Consider the following 16,316-nt stretch of genomic DNA (forward strand, 5'->3'; position numbering starts at 1 on the left):
AGCTACTGTCCCAGCCTAGAGCAATATTTAGCAAGGTCAACAAAACTCCTCCCCACCACTCCCAAACACGAAGCTTCTTTATTCTGATTGGTTGTAACTGTTGCTGAGCACGTGAACACCTGCATGCACACCGCTGCGGGTACAAAAATGTTATGGAAAGATAGAATTCACGAAATGTCGCTAAGAACACTAGCGCTGGAACGGCTATCAACCGAAGCTTTTCATAAATGATACATTTCCCGCATTTGGGCATTCTTAAATGATGTGTACCCTATAAGAATGAATTAATAGTATTATTTGAGATTTCCAATATGTTTTAATAAGCTTTTAACTTTATATGTTTATGTCTTTCCTATAATTTTGGAACGAATGAGTAGTTTGACATTCTTCTGTCGTTACGCTGCTGTTGACTCTCTATGCACATCGTAAGAGAGAACAAGTCCAGTCTTTAAAGTATTTTGCAAGTGCCGTCGAATCTGTGTGAAGGAAGACATTCTCTTCTGTTGAGATTATTGAAGGTTTCTCGCCCAAGTCTCGTGTGACAAGAGGAATGGTTGACAAATCCTACCATAAAATATTATATGTTGCCAGGAAGAGAAGTGAGACGTACATCATATGTTCAAGTTCACATAGAATGAGATTTCGTTTTTAGGAATAGAAACCCTATAAAAATGTGGTGTATAGTCAGCCAGCCGAATTCTGTGATATTAGAAGTGGAAGTTGACCCCAAATCGAAAGGACAGGAATGCCTGGAAAAGGTAAGACTTAATATTTAAGGTGAAAGGTGGTGGGCTATTTCGCATTTCGGTATCAATTAATTGATTACTATTGTTAATGTTATCATTAGTTCTTTTACCTTAAGTTGATTTTTTATATCAAATGCGATATTATGCACTACTGCACGAAGTAACAGGCGCTGTAATTGAATATAATTAACGGGTTAAAACTTAGGATATATTGTTTTAGTTTTGAATTAATTTTATTTAGAATTAAAATTAATTTTAATTGTGTGCTAGTGAACACCACTTACTCGTGTTGTATACATTGAGCGAGTAATGAAAAATTCGGGCAATTCCGAATCACACGAAGGCCTTCAAAGACTAAAATTTTGCCAGATGTCACTTAACTTGTCCTTGGGCAATATTGCTCATGTTCAACTTTGAGTGTTCCAAAATGGATAACTTACATTTACCTTAATATCAACTCTTCGTGTTATACTGTGCAGTGGTCTTCGTAATCTCTGTACCCAGGCCTAAAATAAGTAATGAATTCTTTCGTGGGTGATAGTGGTTAAACATTTGTCCCAACAAAAGTGCCTTAAATTGAAATATTTATTGGTATGAAGTCCTAAAATTCCGTCTGAATTGACTTGATTTTAGTTCAATAAATTGCCTCTTCCTCGCCCATAAAGGTAGCAATACTCAACTGGCAAATGTTTACATTAACCAAGGCTACGTTGTTAAACTTGGTTTTGATGCAAATGGCGTTCATCATTCTATTGGAATTATTGTTTGGTCAATGTCAGGCTTGTCTGACTCTTCTCCCGCGCCAATTGTGGTTGAAGGAGTTTCCTTCGAAAATGTTGTCAATATAACTTTCATCACTAAACCAAAACTAGTCTCATGAAGTCGGTGTATTTTAAATTAACGCTGCATTTTATATTATAAAATGTATTTGGTTGTATCAATTCATATTTGTACGTTGTGAACAATAATAATGGCACCTTATTTTAATCACAGGTCTGTCAATTCCTTGGTATATCGAAGGAAGAGGACTATTTCGGACTCAAGTTTCATGTATCAAGCAAAGGAAATGGAATTAGCCGAGAAGCTTGGCTCAATCTTAGGAACCAAATTGGACGTCAAATGGTAGGGCTCCCACCGTTTCGTTTGGCCTTAAGGGTGAAATTTTGGGTTCCACCTCATCTCCTTCTCCAGGAAGCAACTCGGTAAGTTGTAGACATCCACTTTTTATAGTTTTCATGTGTGTCATAATTTAGTGTATTTGATTTCCTTATATAAATCATGTGAATGATCACCTTTGAACTCAATGCCATGCTAAATGATTGTGTTCTTAATGACCTAGTTAATGTTTCTACTGAGTGCTACTTAGCATTGTGTTTTTTCCATAGCGCTAAACTGCATTTTTTACTCCTGATCACAGACACCAATTCTATCTACATGCTCGCCGAGATTTGTCTGAGGGTCGGCTCAAAGTTGATGGCCCCATTGCAGTCAAGATGGTGGCCCTTGTGGCCCAGGGAGAGTTGGGAGATTTGGAAGCTGATGCTGGAAGCACCCCAGCTGGCCTCCCTGCTTCACCACCATTCGACCTCTATTCATGTTTGGTGCCCTCCAATGACCCTGAAAAATTCTTGTCGCCCGATTTCCTTGCTCAAGTGGCCACTGAACACCGGAAGCTGAAGGCAAGCAAAGAGGCTCACTCATGTCTATGGCATTTGAGTTCAGTCTTTAAAATTTTATTTCATGGTAGGTCCATGGCAGTCTTCAGAGAAAGTCTCATAATGTATTTTCTTAAAATAATTTCAGTCAAGTATGTAGTGCCTGAATTTCAAAGAATTTTTAAGGCACTTTCAATATTAGTTTTGAAGTGCTGCTTGAATATTAATCTCTCTTCTTTTATGTTTAAATATGAAGCTATTGAAATCAATTTTCCAGAACTGATGCATGCAGAACTGATGCATTCATTTATAAGCAATTATTCAAATGTAATGATGGGAAAGAGTGCCGTTTCCTCGTCTGCTAAACTCATGCATTAAGTAATAGAGTTTACATCCAATGTAATTTAATTTTTAGGGTATGAAGCGATCTGCAGCAGAGTATTGGCTGCTCAAGGAAATTTCAAAGCTGGAGCACTTTGGGGAAGAAGAGTATAAATCGCACAGGGTGCAAGATGGCATTCCAGTGACTGTGGGTGTTGGTCCTCATGGCCTCAGCCTCTACGATGCCGAAGGGGTTGTCACTCAAAGGTGAGCAGTTAATTCAGATCTTCCGATTCAGTTGGATTATCATTTTTAACCATCACTACTGACTTTGGTATGACAATGAATTTTCCACCCATCCCTTCTTGCTCCCTCCGACTCCAGCCCAAACTTGTGACCTTCTAATAATTATGTCCTTCCCATCTGTGAATCATTTTCATTACATTGTGGCGTTTAATGAATAATATCTACTCTGCAGACTGGTGCCTTGCAAGTTAAACCACTGACCTGCCCATTGAAAAACCAACTCTGCCTTCAGCCCCATGTTTCAAGCAAATACATGCTTCTATATTGCCCCCTTGATTTTCTCCGTGGACCATCAATGCCATCTCCTCACTGTACACTGCCTGCTCTCTGTGGAGGGTGATTTAGGTGGTCAGCTATCCTGTGCCACACTGAGAGTGGCACTCAGGCAAAGTACTTTACATCATGCCTGACAATACGGAAGCTAGCTCCTTAGGATAAAACCAATTCTAGGCTGCCATTTGGCGGTTACATTATTCAGCACTACCCCTCTTATTTTCCTCCCTCTAAACTTGCTTGGGGGTCCTTAAGTGACTGCTCCCATGTGACAGAAGTAGCACCTTCTAAGGAACAATGTATTCTCTCCATTTTAAATAATCCTTGGTTAATTTTGTTTGTCTTCACTTATGTCAGTGCTCTATTCAAAAATTCGATTGTAAGCAATTAGTTAGCAGTTACTCTGGAGTATTTTGCCTCTGTAATTTCCTTCTTGTTACTTCACTGTGTTGATGTTTTTTCAGTTTCACAAAAAACTTTCTTAATGCCTTTTCATCAATATTCTCCTGATTTACATTCAGATCACTTCAAAAAAGGTGTTATTGGTGATAACTTGAAGGTAGTTACTTCTGACATACTAAAACATTCCTCATCTTTGGATCATTGGGGCAGTTCTTTAGTGTTATTCTCTCTATTAAATATCCTCTCATTCAGCTCTTCATTCCTTTTCTTCTTGCTGTGTGGTGTCTTTAGGCATCATCTGTTAATTTTTAGTGGGAATTTTGCTTTTGAAACTCTTGATAGGTGTAACCTTCTTTGTCTTCCATCATGAAGGTAAGTGCATGCTGCTGGAAGAGGAAATTTCGAGAAATGTTATTTCTCCTACAACCTTCCTTGCCCTGATAGTTCTCTAGTAAACATGCCATAATATGTTTCTTGGCATATTAGTTGTCACTAGCTTTAATCATCTGTCCCCAAAATCTTGATTTTAGTGATTGTTGTAGTAATTTAATTTTAATAACTGTGAAAATAAGATAAATATTTTACTGCTAGTTCAATTTTAATTTAAAGGGGAACAATGATTTGCAAATAAATATAATTCCATTTTCCCAAGGACGTGTTGAATAAATACATAGTTCTACAAGGCATATCAGCGTAGGTAATTCATTTGCTGTATAAATATTATACAGGTATCCTTAGCTTCAAATGTAAGAGAGGATGCAAAAAGCTGTTATGCAAAACAAATGTGTGTTCTCTAACTGCACAAATGATATAAGGAATAAAGCCTTAGTCATGTAATTGACTGTTGATTTCTACAAGAAATTAAAGGTTTGGAAGGAAGCAAGCTGGCTGACTAGTTTAATTTTATGTTTGTGTAATAGTATGAAAACATTAGTAAATACGAGGGTCATCCCAATCAAGTAAAATCACCCTTGCAAGTAAATACGAGGGTCATTTTCAATCACACTGGAATTTCAATGACTGTCTCATTGTCCTGAGGACCACAATTGTGCACTTGGAAAATGCCAAATCCTACGCTCATTTAGTTATTTTATGAGTCTGTATGTTTTCCCAAGTTGGAAAAAAAATTTTAATTCACTGCTCACTTGTACATTAAGACAGGCACTGACCACCTTGGAATGGGATGATGCACCCAAAAATAAGTTAATTGAAAGGGATGCCACTTTACACCCAAACTTGCTGGCAATGCTGTGATGTCATGTTGACATTATGCTTTGTGAAGTCCTCTAACTTTTTACGCCGGCCTTTTGGATGTATTTAAAGTTTTCCTCCTCTCCTCAGCTGGTACCTTAACACATCTCCCGCCATACCTTTGTTGTGGCTCAAAGAGTGCTTTGCGTATGGGAATTAGAATGCAAGTCTGAAATCATCCTGATTGGAAATATAATCTAAAATGTTTATATTTCTGCCGGTTAGTTTGCCAGCAAATTCATTGGAATAGTATATCATTCAATGTAGTCATTTTTTGTTATATTTAAGTTTTCGGTCTAGGAGTAGGAAATAAAACCAAATGTTATTGGAAAATCAACTGAAAGATTTTGAACACATCAGAACCTTGAAAAATAATAATTTTGCAACTCTGCCACTTCCATTGATTTAATTTTCAAAAATTATAAGGCCTATAAAGTAAATTACAATGTCCATAAAAATTATGTTTATTCTTTGAATTCACTAAGCACATACAGAGCCAAAAAACAAAGGAACTGCTTTCTTTTGAGTATGCAGGGAATGCATCCTAGCCTCATCACACATGTAAGATTCTTGTGTTTTAAGTGCTTTCAGTTCAAGTCCCACAATGCTAACATACGAGGGTCGTCCGGAAAGTAGTACCCGTTCGTGAAATAAAAAGACAAAAGTAAATATTAACAAACATAAAAAATTTTATTTGAAAGAGGATACTTTAAACTACTTCTCAACATAATCTCCAAGCAAATTAAGGCATTTGTCATAACGTGTGACAAGTTTCTGTATTCCTGCTGCATAGTCCTTCGCCGCCAGCTCATTGAGATACGCGAGGGACCCATCTTGCACAAATTTTTGCATAATGCAGATGGTGTTTAACAATTTCATGAACAATTGTTCGAGAAACATTGGGAAAATGCTCACAGATGTCATCAATTGTGACGCGCCGATCGTTCCTCACGAATTCGTCATCTGAGCTCACCAGTTGGTCTGTAATGACAGACGGTCTCCCCGAGCGCTCATCGTCGTGTGTGTTTCCCCTCCCCATGTTGAAGTTGCGACACCACCGCCGAACAGACGACTCGTCCATTACATTGTCTCCATACACCTCCTTTAATTGGCGATGAATATCACATGGGCGAACGTTTCTTGCATTGAGGAATTTAATCACTGCCCTCACTTCACAACTGGCGGCGGTCTCAATTTTTTTAAACATTGTAAACAATCACAGAAACAACACAGGCAATGCTAGCGTCACGCAACTTGGCTCAGAGAAGGCAGACAAGCCACTGAAGCTATCTGACCTCGTCCAGCGGCTACTCGCGTCGTCAGCACTTCATGCGGCACGAACGGGTACTACTTTCCGGATGACCCTCGTATTTCTTTTGACAGCTTCTAAAATAGTGTGATAAAATAATTAGTTTAAAGCCATGGTGAAATGAACCTTCTGAAGGCAAGGTAAAATGTGTGAAGCCTTAAATTTGTACAGAAGCACTTGGTTATGCCACTCAAAAACTCTTTTTATAGGACACCACCCAGGATTCAACATAATGCCACAATTAAATTAATTGAATGCAGCTATAAGAGTGTACACACGTATAAGATGTAGTTTCGAGCAAGTTAACTCTGTGGAATAAATCCATGACTCAAATAAAAAGAAAGAGAGGTGAGGGGTCCTTTGTGGGCTCCTAGCCAATGGAAAGTGGAAGGTCTGCGAGAGGAAGTGGGAAGCGCACAAATATTTATGAACAATTTCACCATTGATGGCCAATTGATGTTTTTCATAATTTCCTGCTGCTCAATAGTGTCAAGTCTCAGTCCTTCATTTGCGTGATGGAGAATCCCTGGGTTGAAATCTCAGTTAAGATTTATTTTAAATTTGATGTTAGGTGAAATGAAATTAAATATTTTGTTTTTAGAAGAGATCTGCTCTTGGAATTTTCTGCGATTCTATCCATTGTACTCATTCACTGGGTATTCGGTAGATCCCACCTACCTAACAAGAAGAATCCTTACTCCCATACTATGAGTACATATTGCTGTAACTCATTCTTGAGCTAGACACACTATCAACCTCCCTTAACTCCATCAGCAATGCCTATTCCCTTCCGCCTCTACCCCTCTTTCCCAATATTCTCATCTCTATTACCAACTTCAGTGTCTGGTTGCCTTTCAATCTTTCCTGCATCCACTTGTCCTGCCAGCTTCCAATTTCTCCCATCTGCCATCTCTCTTTCCATTCCATGCCTGAATGTTTCCAATGTAAACTATGAAAAGTAATTAATGCCTATTCATGTTGTGACTTTTTTTTGCTTAAGAAAGCAATGTTCAGGCAACTTGATGGAAAGTTGCCTTAACTTTTGTTTCGAAAGTCTTTTGTGCTCTGTGGTTATGCCCAATTATGTGCACACTGAAAAATGGTTGACTTATGATCAAGAATTACAAGTGATCATAATTGGTGAGTTTTATCTAAATATATTACCATGCAGACCTTTTGTAACTCTATACTTGTCCTTGTAACTGTGAATGCATAGTGTGTGAATGGCAGTGTTTTTTTTCCAGGATTCCCTACACTGCAATCACCAGTGCTTCTTCCCGCAGACGGCTCTTCTACTTGGGCTACATCTCATCCCTCTCCCCATCCTCGGCTACAACTCCATCAACATCATCATCATCCATTGGCACACAGAGGAACTCCATGAGTACGAGTGGAGACAACTCTCAGCCCACTCAAGCATCATCACAGACATTGGAGCAAGAGCAGAGAGTTGCGGGTGCTGCCCGTGGCCCAACAGAGGCATCTCTCTGCTTAAAAATGGACTCCGTGCAGTCTGCCAGCTGTCTCTATCGATGCACAACTGAGAAACATGCATTCTATAGCTGTGAAACAGTGCGCAGTGCAGTAACATCACAGTTTGTTCGTGATCTCAAGGTATGTTGTGTTTTGAATCCTTATTATATAAGGAATTGTTATTCGAAATTTCAGAGTACACAAACAATATGATAATTTTTGTAATTTCACATCTGGGAACTGACATGTCTACATTAAATGGTGTTACTCTTTTCTCTCAATTTGTTACACCATAATGATCTTAGGGATTGATAATTTGAGTTTTCTGTCTTTATTTTAGAAGACAGAAAACTTGAATTTGAAAACTTGTTCTTTCAGCCGTGCATTAAAGTTTTTTCATGGCTGTGTAAATGCATACTGTACGTGCAACAAATATTTTTGGAAGAAACAGTAAATGGTGTCTTCTTTCCATGTATTTTCCCTGCATTAGAGAGTGTTGAACTTTAATACCCCTACTTTCCACTGCTATTCTATTTTATTTTGTTAAATGGTCCTGGTCAATCAGTATGAGACTTGAGCTGAGATGGATTTTTTTCACAAGGACTGACTCCAAGGAAAAATCCACTCAATCAGCTGTATTTTAAATTATAATAAATTTATTGCTACCATTTCCTACTAGAGCACACATCTATACTTTATTTGTTGAGTGTTATTACAGATTCCAAAGTTCTTGCTTTCGTTTTGAATCCTTTCTTCCTTTGATCCAACTTAGAGTTTTGCATGGTAGTCAAATATACTCCTGGGAATACATTATAAAACATAACAAATTATGTTCCCCCTTTAAGTCCTCGGGTGATGGGATCTATTCATTTCACCAGCCAGACTCAAGTGCTCATTTACAGTGTTCCTCTTCCCCTTGACTAATTCTATTTCAATTTTGGAGTAATGGATTTATTTGTAATCATTGTCATCATTATTTTTATCTATTACATATAGAATTAAATTTGTAATTTGATGCCAAGACTTTAAATTGCCATGTTCCTTATAGTGGCTTTTATGAAAGTTGACTTAATTCTTAGGGGTTTTACGATCTGTGCTGGGAATGTATGTTTGAAGTAAGCATTATGCAAACAACCCTACACCTGCACAGTACATACCCAGGTCAAGTAGTAATGACAGCATTGGAATGCTCAACAGGTAGGCACTAACTGAGGATGGCAATAGCATAAAAGGTCTATTCAAAAAGTTCTGGAACTTATTCATATATTCATTGGGTCTGCCTGCAATCTAGTAAGCCCTCTTCTTACATTTTTCCACCATCCATTAAGCAGCACCTTTGTCACTTCTGAAAATGCCATAGTGCAGAGCAGTTGATTTCAATTACAGTAAATCACAGAAAATTGCATTAGTCAGGTCCAGTGAGAGGACTGGCTGTCTTGTTGGTTTGACCAAAAATCACCGTTCAATGGGGATGAATGAACTGGCATCTCTCTGTTTTCGTGGCAGAAGCTATGGGACAAACTTTTCAGCTACCATATTCATTTCTTAAATTCTCAAAATAATGACATGGTATGAACGTAGCCATTTGAGGCACTCTTTTCTTGCTTCCTGATTTATCAAACATTGATGGGAAAGTATGATTTCCCGAACCTATTCAATATGAGCATCATCAGATCAAGTTAAGGGACATTAAGGAAATAGGTTCCTGTGATTCCCGACCATCCTTAAATCACTGATCATTCAAAGCAATATGTGTGACTCATGCACAGGTCACCATAAACTTATTTAGTAATGCAGTGAATGTGCCATGGGTTTTCCATTTAGTGATCACACTCATTTTCAATCACACTGGAATTTCAATGACTGTCTCATTGTCCTGAGGACCACAATTGTGCACTTGGAAAATGCCAAATCCTACGCTCATTTAGTTATTTTATGAGTCTGTATGTTTTCCCAAGTTGGAAAAAAAATTTTAATTCACTGCTCACTTGTACATTAAGACAGGCACTGACCACCTTGGAATGGGATGATGCACCCAAAAATAAGTTAATTGAAAGGGATGCCACTTTACACCCAAACTTGCTGGCAATGCTGTGATGTCATGTTGACATTATGCTTTGTGAAGTCCTCTAACTTTTTACGCCGGCCTTTTGGATGTATTTAAAGTTTTCCTCCTCTCCTCAGCTGGTACCTTAACACATCTCCCGCCATACCTTTGTTGTGGCTCAAAGAGTGCTTTGCGTATGGGAATTAGAATGCAAGTCTGAAATCATCCTGATTGGAAATATAATCTAAAATGTTTATATTTCTGCCGGTTAGTTTGCCAGCAAATTCATTGGAATAGTATATCATTCAATGTAGTCATTTTTTGTTATATTTAAGTTTTCGGTCTAGGAGTAGGAAATAAAACCAAATGTTATTGGAAAATCAACTGAAAGATTTTGAACACATCAGAACCTTGAAAAATAATAATTTTGCAACTCTGCCACTTCCATTGATTTAATTTTCAAAAATTATAAGGCCTATAAAGTAAATTACAATGTCCATAAAAATTATGTTTATTCTTTGAATTCACTAAGCACATACAGAGCCAAAAAACAAAGGAACTGCTTTCTTTTGAGTATGCAGGGAATGCATCCTAGCCTCATCACACATGTAAGATTCTTGTGTTTTAAGTGCTTTCAGTTCAAGTCCCACAATGCTAACATACGAGGGTCGTCCGGAAAGTAGTACCCGTTCGTGAAATAAAAAGACAAAAGTAAATATTAACAAACATAAAAAATTTTATTTGAAAGAGGATACTTTAAACTACTTCTCAACATAATCTCCAAGCAAATTAAGGCATTTGTCATAACGTGTGACAAGTTTCTGTATTCCTGCTGCATAGTCCTTCGCCGCCAGCTCATTGAGATACGCGAGGGACCCATCTTGCACAAATTTTTGCATAATGCAGATGGTGTTTAACAATTTCATGAACAATTGTTCGAGAAACATTGGGAAAATGCTCACAGATGTCATCAATTGTGACGCGCCGATCGTTCCTCACGAATTCGTCAACTGAGCTCACCAGTTGGTCTGTAATGACAGACGGTCTCCCCGAACGCTCATCGTCGTGTGTGTTCCCCCTCCCCATGTTGAAGTTGCGACACCACCGCCGAACAGACGACTCGTCCATTACATTGTCTCCATACACCTCCTTTAATTGGCGATGAATATCACATGGGCGAACGTTTCTTGCATTGAGGAATTTAATCACTGCCCTCACTTCACAACTGGCGGCGGTCTCAATTTTTTTAAACATTGTAAACAATCACAGAAACAACACAGGCAATGCTAGCGTCACGCAACTTGGCTCAGAGAAGGCAGACAAGCCACTGAAGCTATCTGACCTCGTCCAGTGGCTACTCGCGTCGTCAGCACTTCATGCGGCACGAACGGGTACTACTTTCCGGATGACCCTCGTAGATGTGTTATTAGCTATTTTTATTATATATTGATGGTAGCCTTGTTTATTTGATCTATCAAGTATTCACAATATTCACTTTGTAATTTGGAAGGATGAGATTTCAAAGTCTCCATGCTTTTTATAATTAAAGCATTGCACCTAACCCACTGTAATAGTTTGCATCAGTATTAACTAAGTGCTTTTTCAGCAAGTGGCATTCTATGCCCATGGATTTGTGTTGCTTACAGTTTAATTCAATGCATGCCCTTTTTCTCATTTTAGGGTACCATTGCATCCATTTTCAATGAGGACACCTCATTAGGAAAGAAATATGTTTTTGATATTAGGCGCACTTGTAGAGAGGTGTATGACAATGCAAGGAGAGCCTTGTATCAGAGCAAGTCAAATCCCATAACATCCAGTTGTTCCCAGTCATCTTCGTCATCACCTAGCTCTGCTTCAGAAAACATGGACCCGTTGGCTTCCTTCCCATTTCCTGAATTTTCTTCTGACCTCCAGTCACCTAATTGTCTCTCGCCATTTGCATCTGAGTGGGACCTAAGCAGTAGTCAGCAAGTGGACAGGAAATCCTGCAAGGATTGTGATAGCAAAAAATGCAAGGTATGCTATACTCTTGGATGTCTGAGGTGCTCTAGCCCTTCGAAGCTCTTACTTGGGCACATAGTTGAAAGGGCCCATTATTATGAAAATTTTGTGGTCATCTTGTTCCCTCAATTTTATTGATTTAAATAAATTGAATTCATTTTATGTATGATTGAATGGAAGTTTTCGTTCATATTTTATATTTTTCCTGCATAAGAGTGAGTAATGATTCCCTTGAACCATGAATCCACTCTCTTAGATGGCTGAATATTTTATCAGAAATATTTTTTGTCATAAAGTCTAGAATGATTATATTACTTTGGCTCTAAGCTGAGAGTTACTTACTTGTTTATGCCTACATCAACATACAAAATTGGTTATGATAACTCTGCCTTACGTTATAGGAGCAAAAAGAGCAACTGACCAGAATAATGGAGGCCATGAGTTGCCGCATATGCATGGATCGGCCCACAAATACTGCCTTCTTCCCATGTGGCCACGTCATTTGCTGTGAGGACTGCGCACGGCGCTGCCTTCCCATGTGCCCCGTCTGCCGTGCCCCTGTCACCTCCTCCAAACAAGTCTTCCTCCCTGTCCCCCTCAGCCTGGCAGTGGCATCCACTACCCCTGCATCAAATTCCATCAGTCATAGCCCTTGAAGGCTACATTGGTTAAAACTTCTTCAACTGAATCTCGAAGTCTAGAGCTCATTGTGTGTGCACAATTTTTTGTTTCACGTAAACATGTGAAACAATTTTTTTTTGCCTTAATTCAGTGAAACCTGTGAAGAAAGCAGCCTTGCTCTTTCTAGGTACATTTTCCTACTAATTGGTATCTCATTCATTACAGAATTAATGCAGATAGTAATTTTTTTATTTATATGTGGTAGAGTAAAAAATATTTTCATTGGTTTCACCAAATGTGTATTTCACAGTGTGTCAAAAGTTCTTGCTGGTATGCGATGCTTGTCAAATTTTGATGGTTGTTTCACAGGAAACTGTACTTGACATTGTCTTTAAAAGATGTAGTGTTACAATAAATTTAGTGCAGCTGTAGTCCTGCTGCCCCATGGATGTGTATTTTGCACTCGATGTTGGGCAGTTCTTCATTCAATCTAGAATCATAGCATGTGTAATTTCCAAGAGATATGTATTTTAATTTGATTCATTGGTTAGGAATTAACCTTGATATTTGACTATAATTTGGAAATTCCCAATTGCTGTATAAGTATGTTAAAGTGGCAGATTTTGAATGACCATTTAAAAAAATGTTATTTAAATGCTACTGAAATTTTATCCAAAAAACAATGAAAATTTTTGTTGCACATAGTGGCTCCATTCTTGTGAGGTTCTGTCCTGCTAGGCATATTTTAAAGAACTGCAGGTGTTGAGAGTTCAAAACTTTTTTATTTTTTAGAATTTATGTGTTGAAAGAATGTTTATGTGCTGTTGTTGTGTGTGTAATGAGGTTGAATGGGTTATGGGTGGAAAAATTTACATTTTCAGTTATTTCTCCTATCCATAAAATTAACTATTTTAGTCACAATCAATGCAAAAAAAGTGTGGTTATGTAAGAGATAGCTTTAACGATTGAGCTGTCATGATGAAATAATACTGCCAGTCCTCTCTCAAATGAGGGAGACGGTGCCTTTACTTCTGTGAGATTGTATTATGTTGATAGAATGCAGCCAAATGTTTTCCTTTGCTTATGTGAAGACTGGTATGTGTTTTTTATACAGAGAGTATTTTTAAGTATTTGATACATCCGTATTACATCTGCTTGTTTCATTTATATATTTTTTATTTACACCGATGATTTTGGCATGCTTTTTCTTCCATTTTATCAAAAAATACATATGTATGGTAGTAATTTATGTGTCAAATTGAATATTTGCAGCTCAAATATTTGTTACATGAATTATTTTGACATTTTAATACATGAGTTTTACACCTGCAGTATTGCTATAAATTACAGCTGTTAACTGTGTAAATATCTGAAGAAGAAAATGAGTCTTGTCCTGTGTGCTTGCTTTTTTTCTTTTGATCAACCCTCAGTACAAATTTCAATTAACCTCCTAATGTTTGGGTTGGTTTCTGTAAAATATGTTACACAAATGAGATATTTTATTAATAAATACTTTAACATCATAGTTGTTGCATAGTCTTATTTATCCTGAAACTTTTTACTTTGGATACCCTCCATGTTTTCTGATGTATTTCTTATTCTTTTAATGAAAGTAATGCTAAAGTGTTCTAAATTCTTAAAAGACATGGACCTCATCAGTATTTGACTATTTACATGCACAATGGAAAAAATAGCAGAATATAGATATAAGGAGATATATAATGAACAATATTACAGGTAACCGAAAGCTGAAGATTTGCATTTTGAGCTTCACATTAAAGAACCATTATATGCTGTTATACAACTTTTTTTTTAACAGTTGGCACAATTCAAAAATAGTGGATGAAACAATTTAATTAATTTTGGAAGGTCACAAATATCGGGAGCAGAATGGTGTGGGCCTTGCAGAGAATAGATTAGGTAATGACCATTTAGATGGATATTTCATTGGCTGTGGGTTATGTAATTATGGACAGTATCATTTATCAGGAACAGGATTTTTTTAAACAATATTTCACATACAATATTATAATGGCATTAGACCCAATTCCTTTTCTTTTGTATGCTGATGACTTAAAAAATTTTGAACAGTTCTATCAATTGATGATCACTTAACTCTGCAAAACTGCCTTTATAGGTTTCAAAACTGGTCAGAGCATAACTATCTAACTTTCAATTTTATAAAAATGCTATTCTGTTACATTCAGCTGGAAAAGGAGACCAAAGCATTATGAATATAGACTAAGCAATTATCCTATGGCCTGATTAACAAATATAAAAGACCTCCGAGTTATATTTGACTCTCAGTTAACATTCATTCAACATTATAGCCATGTCAAATCGGAAGCATACAAATCGCTTGGATTTATCTTCTGATACTGTAAAAACTTAAAACATATAGAGCCATTTAAAGTTCCTCTCATCTCATTATATAGGTCACTTTGTGAATACTGCTAAACTGTTTGGTCACCTTAATACAAACTCCATATTCATACAATCAAATGTGCAAAAAGAAAATTCATACACAAAATTGCATTCAAATTCAATCTTCACAAAGCTCTTCATAGTTATCATGAAATGTTACCTCTACTAAACCTTCCCTTCTTGTACAAAGGTAGAAAAATCAATAGCCTAACTTTTCTTTATAAATTACTGCATAACAAGATTGATTCCTTAGAACTCCTAAGGACAACATCTTTCTGAGTACCTTCACATAACACAATGTATGGAGCTCTCTAAAATTAGATATAATGCACACAATTACACTTACCACTCGCCTATTAGACAGTTCTGGTTATATTGACCTACTTTCTATGTCACCAGGATCCCTAAAAAAATGTTATTAAAAATATCTGAAGAATTTTAGAGTGCTAATTATTGTTCTGTGGATATCTGTGCATCTCAATTAGTTGTGTCTAATGCCCATTGGGAAAATATTTGTAATCAATGCCACAAGGTCTAGTTATTAACTCCTACTAACATTTATCATTTTGTACCATCATCTGGCCTGTAACAAATACCTTATTTCTAATATTCTGTTTCCATTTTTTTTTAATATTATTTAATATTGATATTTAGTCTACATTAATTAACCTAACTAGGTATGTTTGCATACCTGTATAGCATTTGAAAATGTCTCAATGTATTGCAAATCAAAATTCTTCTTCAATTTTCAAGTATATTTTCATTCTCAATAATGAGTATGTAATTTATGCCCATTTGTAAATGTTTTTTTAATAATTGTGGAACAAATATATGTTATTTGCCTTTCTTTGTTTGAAAGGGTTATTCCCATAATTAATAAATATTTTTACCCACACATTTGTGTAAGGGAGAGAAAGGACTTCTAAATGTTCAAATAATGGCTTACCTTGAGAATTAATGGATGCCACAGAACGGCTTAAATTGATTTTTTTACAATGAAAATGCTCTAGATTCAGCCCTTGAATTACCACAAAAGATCTACCATTTGAGAAATGTGAGTGAATATTATTGTAGTAAACCATTTTTAAAGTGATTGGAATTTTCTGAGTGTGTACATAGCACCTGTGTAGAGTTTTGTTCTAAAGATAATTGATGTGAGCAGTCAATCGAGATCCTCACGCAAGTGAAGGCCCAGGAATTTGACTGCGTTGAAGAACGTTAGCAGATATCAGTAAAATGCAGTAATGTCAAGTATAATCATTGTTGAAATACAGTACACTACAAATGAGAGTCTTTTCTCAAATTAAAGGAGTGTTTAAAAGTAATTTCCTGTGAAAAATGTATCAGATTTTGTCATAAGAATATTTTAGTATGGAACTTATTATTAACTTCACCCCACCGCAGTTTTCTAAAAGGCTTTAATGATAATTGCATAGTATTATGCTAAACTGTGGTTTTGTCCAAGCTAGAGTCTTCTCCAAAGT

At 36.8% G+C, this 16,316-nt stretch overlaps 1 protein-coding gene across 1 annotated transcript; it reads left to right on the plus strand.

Annotated features, from left to right (window-relative positions):
* Positions 1–334: 334 nt before the first annotated feature.
* Positions 335–13,933, plus strand: dnr1 (defense repressor 1). The gene is made up of 7 exons (XM_071591611.1): positions 335–758; positions 1,740–1,948; positions 2,164–2,425; positions 2,817–2,989; positions 7,508–7,877; positions 11,464–11,802; positions 12,189–13,933. The coding sequence occupies exons 1-7, from the start codon at positions 672–674 to the stop codon at positions 12,441–12,443; spliced, it is 1,695 nt and encodes a 564-aa protein (XP_071447712.1). The 5' UTR covers positions 335–671; the 3' UTR covers positions 12,444–13,933.
* Positions 13,934–16,316: the final 2,383 nt, after the last annotated feature.

This window comes from Hetaerina americana, unplaced genomic scaffold, assembly GCF_022747635.1.
Source record: "Hetaerina americana unplaced genomic scaffold, ioHetAmer1.1.p SCAF_5, whole genome shotgun sequence".
NCBI lineage: Eukaryota > Metazoa > Arthropoda > Insecta > Odonata > Calopterygidae > Hetaerina > Hetaerina americana.